The sequence below is a fragment of the Sinocyclocheilus rhinocerous genome, unplaced genomic scaffold, assembly GCF_001515625.1.
Source record: "Sinocyclocheilus rhinocerous isolate Xijiao unplaced genomic scaffold, SAMN03320098_v1.1 scaffold1199, whole genome shotgun sequence".
NCBI classification, from domain to species: domain Eukaryota; kingdom Metazoa; phylum Chordata; class Actinopteri; order Cypriniformes; family Cyprinidae; genus Sinocyclocheilus; species Sinocyclocheilus rhinocerous.
In genome coordinates, this window is record NW_015650328.1 from 421,110 (window position 1) to 431,964 (window position 10,855).

General features: G+C 36.2%; 1 protein-coding gene across 1 annotated transcript in view; it reads right to left on the reverse strand.

Moving 5' to 3' along the window:
* The window catches only part of LOC107711747 (ubiquitin carboxyl-terminal hydrolase 45-like), a 49,085-nt gene that overhangs the window by 15,094 nt on the left and 23,136 nt on the right, over nt 1-10,855 (reverse strand). The window contains exon 9 of the mRNA XM_016516796.1: nt 3,054-3,141. Within this exon, the coding sequence (XP_016372282.1) occupies nt 3,054-3,141 (88 nt within the window). The remainder of the gene's footprint in view (nt 1-3,053; nt 3,142-10,855) is intronic.

Consider the following 10,855-nt stretch of genomic DNA (forward strand, 5'->3'; position numbering starts at 1 on the left):
AAAAACAAAAAAACAAAAAACATACATTTTTTAAACAATTATAATAATTTAACGCCTTTATTATTATGTACTAACTCTGCCAAATTCACTTTAAACGTTCACTTTCATTCATGAAGAAGACAGGAAAAAATGGTCTCTTGGTGGAAAACAAAGACTTAAGGTGACATATTATGCCCCTTTTTACAATATGTAATATACGTCTCAGGGGTCCCCAGAATGTAACTGAAGTTTTAGCTCAAAATACCCCACAGATCATTTATTATATCATTTTGAAAATGCCTATTTTGAGTGGATGCAGAAACGCGCTGTATTAGAGCATGTCTCTTTAAATGCAAATAAGCTGCTGCTCCCCGCCCCCTTTTCCAGAATAGAGCTGCGCCATTACAGCTCCTACCTGCTAAAAAACATCTGTTTTGGTTCTGAATATCATGTTTATCGCGCTGGAATTATGCGTTTTAAACCATATGAGTTAAAACTTCTGATATAGGGTTTTCTGAGAGCACACATCCGAAGCACACGTACAGAAAGCGGCTGTCACAGCATGTGAGTACTAAACTAAGTTCTCATTCACACACAAGTTTACTTAAAAACACACAAGTTACAAAAACAGTGGGTTATGTCTGTGAAGGTAAACAGCTTGGAAATAAATAATTCTATATATTTATAATTATAATTTATTACATAATTTATCATTTATACAAAAAAAGACATTTTGCATAAAGACATAGTAATTAAATTCAAATTGACACAAAGCAGTGTTAATGAAGATAAATGGACAAAGTATTTCTGAAAACAAAAGCTCAACCCCTTTTTACCAATTTTACTTGGTTTAATATTTTGTCTAATTTTATTACATTCATACAAATGTTTGTGGATTAAATGTTATTTTCTAGGCCACTGTACCATACTGTAGCTGTCTCCAGAATCAGCCCACTTTGTGTTTCGCCTGAGCCCTCTAGAAAGCTGCTGTTAACTCTAATAATTTTGTGATCACATCAGTCCCCTTATAATCTTTGATAATGAATTTTTCTAAGGGGGTCTGAATACTTTCCGTACCCACTGTATATATATAACAAACAATCTAAATCATAATGATTGAAACCTCAACTATTATTAAAGTTGAGCAGATAATGTCTTTGGCTCAAAAACGTGCGTGTATATTTCACTTTTGAAATGTATACAAATTCAAATATAAATATTTATTTTTGTTATGCGTTTATGTTTTTAAGTCTCTTATGCTCTCCAAAGCTGCTTTTATTTAATCAAAAATAAAATAAAAACATCAACATTATGACAACATTATACACTCTAGCCCGCCCGCCGCCGCTCACTCAAGCCCGCCGTGTGTGACGCTGTGTTTGTAAAAATCTACGCGTTTCAGAAAGGCGGGGCATAGAGGAGAAACAATAATGTACAGTATGTGGACAATAATGTGTTTTTTGAACCTTAAACCACATAAACACATTTCATCACACCAAATACACAAAATAATGTTCTTTTTAGCAACATCATATGACCCCTTTAACATTATGAATAGTATTATAATTTAAAATAGCTGTTTTCTATGTTAATATATTTTAAAATGTAATTTATTACTGTGAATGCAAAGCTTAATTTTCAGCAGCCATTTCTCTGGTCTTTATAGTGTCACATGATCCCTCAGAAATCATTCTAATTTGCTGATTTGGTGCTCAAATATTTATTATTCTTATCAGTTGTGATTTTTAATTTTTTGGCAGAAATTGTGATTTTTTAGAATTTTTTTAATAGAATTTATATGTAAGATAAATCTTACACATTATAAATATATTTTCTGTCGGTATTAATTGTTTTCATTTAAAAAAATCATACTGAATCCAAACCTTTGTATGGTAGTGTATAAATATTTTTTATTTGTTATGTCTTAAAAACTATGCGCATATATCAAAGTACATGCCATCCGTAAATTTACTTAAGTACACGATATTGAGGAACATTTAAACCAGATTGTTTCCTGTGTTCTCCCCCTCTGCCTCCCCTAAGTTTGGAAGAAGGGAGGGAGGTGGGGATGGTCCTCCATCACAAAGCTTCAACAAGCAGCTGACTGTTTCCCAGGATGCACAATGAGGCCAGTCGCGCCACTTGTAAGGTTCCTAAGTGGCACAACTGTCCACATTCACAAGTCTGAATGGGCCTGGCTGGCCCTGGGGCTCATCGTCTGATGCTGCACCCGCTTTCTTAGGCCAGTTAGGGCCACTGGTGGGGTTGCGTTGGTCTTGGTCCCTGGCACGTCCGCATTAAGAGACCCACAAGCTGTATTATTCTATAAGAACCACCCTATCAAACTTCTATGCATCTGCCCAAGAGAGGTCAATGTCCCACCGTCAGTTTGCAAATGCAGCCCTTTGCAGTGACTGGTATAGTTTATATACACATACTGAGGAGGACTAAGGGCGTAAGGCTGAAAACAAGACCCCCTGTAGACCTGGTATTAACAGTTTCTGGCCACTCCAATGGAAACAGGACAAAGGGTAAACAGATAAACAGGGTGTAAACCTCTACCACACTATATTTCAGGTGTAAATGCTCATTCTAAAAATAAAAAATAAAAAGCAGCTAGGGACTGCACACTCATCTGTCAATCAACCAATGATTTTATATTTAGATCAGCTAAATACCACCTTTAAAAAACCTAAATTGAGCAAGAATTTAATATGTAGCAATAAATATATATATTAATCATTTTTTAAATTATTCATAATTTTTTAAATTATATTATATTAATTATAATTATTACTTATTTTAGTCTTTCTATTTTTATCATTTGATTTTAATATTTTATTATTAATTAATCAGAATATGGTCATAAAGGCAACGATTTTTTGGACCTTCCCCTTAAAATTAAAAGTAGTTAGAGAAGATAAGATGCACATTACTGCCAGGTCTAAAAGGTGGTCTCATCTGACAATTTGCGATCGAATCACATGAGACAGATCTCGATCCCAGATGAAAACAGGGCCAAAGTTACACTTTAAATAAAAAATTACTATAAAAAATAAATAAATCACACTCACCTTTGTCTCCTCCACTCTCATGGAGTCCAGGAGGTAGTGCAGCAATTCCTGACTGTCCTGTTGCTGGTAACCCTTAAATCGAGGGGCCCTGAACACACACACACACAGAATGAGAATTCCTGTCACACAAACACAGTGGCACAAGTATAAATACATCCACAGGGACAAAAGGAGCCAAAGCCACGCAAACACCAATAAGCCACACACAAAAAGCAATCAGCAGCATATAGACGAGTAAAAACGAGAGAAGAATGGACATAATCTTCTCTCAAGGCCTTTTCTCTGATGCTGCATGAGGTGACTCTCGCTGTCTCTCGGCAGGTTTCAGGATCTTAGAGGCAGCTATTATTTTTCACTGACAACTTTCATTCACTTTTCATTTCATCATTCAACCAGCTGAGGTCGGTCATACACACGCAGCCACACATCATACACATTCAGACACAAAGATATATAAAAGTAGTCTGACCTTTAACCAATTCTCTCACTATACTGAATTATAGAGCAAAGATTGGAATTTATTTCTCTAAGATTTTAAAGAACTGAAAAATTTAATTAAAAATATTAAAATGAAGCCTGTAAGTATTAAATTCCCGCAATTTAATATGGAAGAACCACCTTATACAGCTAAGTCTATCAGAGTATATATCAGCTTTACTCACTGTTGATGTGTGATTTTGTTTGATTCTTACAGGCTGGTGTGTTTACATTATTAAGATTTGCGTTTGTAATGGAGATTTTAAAATGGCCAAAATGTTCTCAGTAATATTGAACAAAGAACAGATAAGGGTTATGCAAACTTCATGCAAATTTTCAATAATGACAGTTAAAATTGACACTCCAAAATTGTGTGTGTGTGTGTATATATATATATATATATATATATATACACACACACACATATGAAATGACATAAAATGAATGAATAAATATTGTATAGAAAAAACACTGCAATTGTGTAATTCTGCATGTGTAAACAGTGATTAATGTGATACTGACTTCAAACAAACCATTTCTAACAGAGATCAACTGAAAACACAAGCTCTTTCTAGAAAAACAACCTCATGAGACAGTATTTACAGTATATTCAACAATGTAAATTTCGTCCAAGATTTACTGCCTATTTTTTTTAAACCAACCAAATTTTATGGTATTTATGACCAAACAATTACGGTGACCTAAATTTCGGTGCATCCCTAAACACTTGTCATATCTTGATGTCCTTCTACCATATAAAGCCACATGCTGAAAATAACTGAAATTATGTACAACCCTCTACGCACACCTTGGCAATATAATCGCCATTGGCTAGTACGGTAAATTTTTTTGTTTACTCGCCAGACTGATATACTATTTTACACACACACACACACACACACACACACACACACACACATACATACAATGTAGTAAACTACTATATGATTCCACCAAATCAGCTTATCTTTGTAAAATGGCACAGCTTCTTAAATATCTGAATGTACACTCTTACTTACAGTCAATCAAGCATTATATTATGATAATGTGATAATAAAGCACCATTTAATGATAGAACTAGTGATTAGAACTAAAACTTGGTAACCATGTATGAATACATTTGTCATTTTAACTGAACTTAGGACTGGTGGTGATGCTTAAGATATCGTTGGTCATAGATAATAGTAATTATTATTAAAAGATAATACTACTACTAATACTACTACTACTAACTGCTGGGTTCATGAATATTAATCACGTTAATCATATTAATTAACTGATTTGCTGAAATCAAAACAGGGACGGTAATAGATGAGCGCCAGCCAATGAGATTGCTGTTTGCGCATTAGTTCCACCCACTACTGGAGAAATCGGCATATCTTCTGCTGCTTGTTCTTAAAAGCTGAATAATTCTAAATGAACTCCGTTATTTTGACAGGAAAATTCAACAAAGTATATTGTTTACATGTAGCGCGTCGATTCAGCGTGGTATGTAAGACTCTCGCTCTCTCTCTTTGCATGTGTGAGAAATATAGCGCTGTCGTGCTCCTTTACACTAGAGTTTACAGTACGTCTACAGGTACGCAGCGCATCCATTGAGATGAATAGCACAGATCGCTTGACGGAGAGCAAAACTCTCAAGTGTTCAGTCAGAGTGTTCAGCGAGTGAAAATATATCTGTGCTAAACGCATGGCCGTCGCAAGGGGGGTGTGAGGCCCTGTGCGAAGTTGACGTGCGAGGCCCTCAGCAATTTTGTGTGTGTGTGTGAGTGTAACGAACGCAACTTTAACACGCATCTGATCGATTGTGATGCCGTGCTCACTGACATGCTTGCGCACGAATCACGGTCACACACATGCTCATAAGAGTTGTAGGATCTACTGCATAATAATAATAATAAAGCAATTAAATAAGTAAACAAGAATGCTAAAATATGTTCTAGGTTTGTAGTTATATATGAAGAGTTCAGATGCAAAAGCCTCTCTAAGTGCCATCTAAAATTTTCTTTTAAAATGTTTATTTTCTCAGGCTCCTATGTTTATGTTCATTTATTTTACTTTAATGGGAAAGAAAATAAACTATTCATTGCCATTAAAGTGAAATTACTGAACCTACACATAGGAGCCTGATAAAAATGCTCATTTTAGAAGAAAATTTCAAACGGCACTTAGAGGCTTTTGCATCTGAACTCTTCATATGAAGCAGTAATCAATTTACACTATTTGAAAATAATATATTTATTTGAAAATGTGCACATTCACTCTTATTCGTATGTCTAATAATCAAAAACGCAAACGTCTCTTGTCACGTTCATTTATGATTTACATGAATCATGATCGCATATTTTCAATTCAAAACGGCGAAATTTCATAAAAAGTTGAGTTTGCATCACTAGATAGTCTATTATGGTCGGTCGCTGAACATTTCTATCGTAAAACAGTTTTCTAATACAGTACTACTGTACTTACATCTTTCCACGAACTCTTGTTGCGTTGTGACAGTGACAGTAAGACCCGCCTTCTCTGATTTGATTGGCCATCTCGGTCATTTTGACATTGACGAGCGCTGTCGGACCACTGAGGCAGACCAGCCTAAAAGTTTAACTTTAAAAAATTTTTTGTCATCCTAACAACAAACAGCTTTACTCATTCTTATACACAGAGTCTTATACTGTCTATCAGCTATGACTATTTTAGTCTTTCAAAGGACAAAATGCGTGGAAAAACAGCAATAAAAATTAGACATAAACTACATAAAATGCAGGGAGCGAGGCCCTCTAGAAGCGCGAGGCCCTGTGCGGTCGCACACTTGGCACAGCCCTTGCAACTAGGGATGTAACGGTATGAAAATTTCATATCACGATTATAGTGACCAAAGTTATCACGATTATATTTTTAGCATAAACATTAAATTAACTAACATGAAGCCCTAATAATAATAAATCACTTATATATATATATATACACACACATTACCTTGCATTCGCTATATAACAGTGGGTGGTGGTCACGACGATGACTGAGCAAATTTGATGCCTTTCCCCCTTTTTGCAGCGACTTTCTTCTTGCAAGATCAGCAGACAGGGTGACCGTCCTCGATTAAATTGCCTTCAGGACTCTTGTAAAAGCCAAAATACGACCAGACCACCGATTTGGTCCTCTTAGATGGCTGAAAAATCTCCCGAGCGCTGTCACTGCCTTCCGCCATTTCGTCTCGTGCAAAAAAAAAACAACAACAACATTGCATGCTGCTTCTGCGTCAGACTGATGCTGGCTGTACAGGATTTAACGCGAGTTTTCAAAATAGTGATAATCAAATACGGTTTTGATGATAATTCAATTTTAAACGATAATACTAACCGTCAGGGCATTTTATCGTTAAACCGGTAATCGTTCCATCCCTACTTGCAACGGTACTGGCTAAACGTATAATTAGCCTCCAACTCGCACACTGGCGAGTAAAATCTAAGAATTTATTAGCCAATGGCTAATGATAGAAATTATTTAGTCGCCCAGAGTAAGATTTAGTCACATATGCGAGTGATTTACTCGCAATGTAGAGGGTTGATGTACAGAACAGAACCAGACAAGACCACCCTAAATATAAGTTTGTCCTTCCTCCCAGATAACCCTGTGGTAAATCTGGCGGAAAAACATGTTGGGCGTTTAGGAAACATCTCCTTAGACATTTTGCTGGGTAGCCCAGGCCAGATGTGGGCCAGCTGTGGGCAACATATGGGCGGCTGGAGCCGGCCCTGCATCAACCTGTTGTGCAGTGAGTCTGAATAGCTGGTCAAGCTGATGGGAAGGCCATTTGGCCTGGTGATGAACCCAAGGGTAAAGGGGCAAGTCAAGGTGTTGGGTCGGGTTGGGACGCCTAAGGCTGTCCAGATGCTCATCAATGATTTTGCTATTACCTGCTAAGCTAGCAAGCACTGTGTTTGTGAGGGCAGGCTGGGTGAATGGATGCACTGGCAGGACGGATGGTCAGACGGTCTGGAACACCTCTACCATGGGCTGATGAGTTTTGACGTTCTGTGCGGCTCTGTATGATCATAGTGCGTTTAAGAATGTCCAGCCACCTGCTTCTAACACAGGTCATGAACAGGGGGTCTGCAGAGACTTTCTCTGTTTCTCACTGCTTCTTTTCTCATCAGCACTACCATTCAGTAGCATCATGCATGAAGAACTTACAGCATAAAAATACCACAGCAATCTACAGTGGAGTCTAAAAGTCTGAGACGAAATTTAAAATCTAGGATTGGCATGATTTAAAACCTGTAAATAAAATTTTAGAATTTAGATTTTTTTTCTGATGTAAAATAATAATATTTTAATTTGATAAAATCACTTTATAAAAAGTCTGTGGTCAGTAAGTTTGATTATTTTATTCATTTATTTTTTAAAGATTTTTTTCAACAAGAACGCATTAAATGAAAAATGACAGTAAAGGCCTACATTAAAAAACATTTTTTTTTTAAATAAATGCAGTCTTCAAAATTTTTTATTCATCAAATAAACCTAAACAATAAAATGATTCTGAACCCCACTGTGTATGCATAGTAGATGGCTGGGCAGTACATCGAGTTTGTACGATATATCAATATATTTTTATAAACAATATGGTATGAGGCAATACCTCCTATATCGATATACAGTAGTTTGATACGAGCGCATCTGAAAAATAGCGGAGGACACAGTGAGCTGCTGAGGGGAAAAGTGCTAATCCTTTTTTGTCAGAAACATGAGACATACTTTATATTAAGAGCTTTAAAATACCTCGTAAGATATAATTAACATGTCTAGTTTAAAGCAGCTATTTGTCTTTTTGCTGTCAGGAGTGCATGTGCCTTCTGCGCGCGATTCTCCGGAAAACTTCATAGACTTCAGTGAACGAGCGCCGCTGCGTGCATTTTAAAAAGTAGATTGTAATGTTACAATGTTAGAATGTAATGTGATTTTAACCCTTTTTTGCACATAATATAAAGCCTACATGGTTACTTTCACTATATTTGTTTTCATTGCCTTTCATATAAACATTAAATTGGACAACACTGGGCAGGATGTAAAAAAAAAAAAAAAAAAAAAACTTAATAAAGGATTGCAGAAATGAGTACACCCTAGATTTAATTCAGAAAATTTATAATATTCTAGTACTTAGTATGTCCTCCAGAACTTAAAGTATACTGCTCTGACCCTTCTTGGCAATGAGTGTACAAGTTCATGACAAATTTTCACATCTGTCCCGTTTAACTCCTGGAGGACGACCTCCTTAAATGCCCTAGTCTTTAATGGGGAGTTTTGCTCAGCTCGTCTCTACAGAATCTCTCACAGCTGCTCAAGAGTGTTAAGATTGAGTGAAATACATGTCCACTGAAGGATTTTCACCTTGGGAGAATTAATATATTCATTGTCATGCTGAGAAAATGCCCAATAATGCAGGGAATGAGGGGAGGGTAGCATCTTCTGTTTCAAGTTTTTGTATTACATCACAGAGTAGTGTGTGAATTCATGCCAGCATTGATAAAGCACAACTCCTTCACACCTTCAGCACTCATTCATCCCTATATACAAGCTTTACTACCACTGAACGTCACTGTGGGTACCAAGCACTTCTCTGGCAGGAACGGAACGGAGTGAATGTGTTCTGGAGAAGCTGACGGGTGAGATGGGCTCCAGTGGGAGAGGTGGGAGAGAGAGACCGAGAATGTTCTGGAAGCTCATTCCACTGGAAGAGAAGGCTGAAGGAGCCTGTAGCGGTGCGCTTAATATGGCCCTGCCACAGATGGACAGCTGTAACCACTAACACAATTAACAGCGGATGAGTTAGTACCAGACGCCAGACAGTGCCAGCACAATGCTGCAATGCAGGCAGGCACACACAAGCATACTACATCAGACGAATATAAAACACTGCCATACACGCGCATCTTACGCTGAGCATAAAAAAAATACACAACAAACAGTTCTGAGAGACACACATAAATCTCAGAGCTAAGCACAGATTTAGGCAACTAAGCAATTCATTTATCACCTGAAATATCAGCAGAATTACCCCAAAATAACTATTAGGCTATTTGAGTGGTTCTCAATCTTTTTGACTTCAAAGTCCCAAACTGTCCACAAAAAAATTTGAACGCTTCTTCACGTAGGCTGCTGTAATGACTGCTGTTTTGTTTTCAAACAATTTTTTTTAGATTACAGAAACTAGTAGTGTCTATATAAGTAACTAATAAACATTAAGATACATTTAAGAATTATTGAATTTTTAAGAGCTGAATGTTCTTCAAGGTGCCCATGCACTATTTTTAACCAAAATGACCTTTCCAGATGTCGGTAAGGGGAAAAATTAGATTTTACTTGCATTTTCTACATAATAAAATGGCATAACTAGAAAAATTTATATTCCTTATAAAAATGTGTATGCTGAATATGTCATAATAAGAATTATTATTTTACATTACATTTAGAAATCACACTTCATACAGTATATCAAGGTTTTCCAAGACGTGGGAACCTTGGTTATTCAAAGAAAAGAAAAAAAAAAGTTGTTGATGGTGTGGTTTAAAATTTTAGTTTTTTGTGCTCATTTTAATGCTTGTTTTTTTAATTTTGTTTATCATTTTTAAGTCATCTTGAAGCCCCCTTTAAAGTTTGCCTGCCTGCTGGTTGAATTATTTGGTATGCAGCCAATAATCTGGTCACTAATCACTTTCAGATTACCATCTTTACATCAGCCATCAACCTGTCAGCCAGGGTTTATTTTGTAATAAAAACTGTCTAACTGTACATTATTCTTCCCATATAGACACAAGAACTAAATGCAAAGAGCAAGAATTCTGTTGCAGTAGATCTAGAAACCTAACAAAAAAACAAGTTATTTTGGCAAAGAGCATAGCTAAAACTAAACGGGTCAAGTATTTTTAAATCCAAAAAGCAGCAACCTCCTGAGAAAGCATAATAGTTTTGAACCCCATAAAATTATTAGTAAGGAGGGAGAAAATGTTTGAGATATGAGAATCAAGTGGTTCCACTGCTGCCAGCATTAAGTCTGAGTATGATTCAGTGGGCTATATAACACTTTTAATTGACAGGAAATTACTTGTCTTTAAAAGTTTTGGTTCAATATACTTACCTGTTGATGAAAAATAGCCTTAAACCTATACACTTTTTTTTTTTTAGTATTATTTAGTAACTTTCAGGAGGGTGTACTCATTTTTGCAACACAAAATTGTATCACTTTGATAAGAATCTTATTTTGCTGAATAATTTTGGTATTCTTCTTTGGTAATTGATCAAGCAGGCTTGTTGGAACATTACATCTC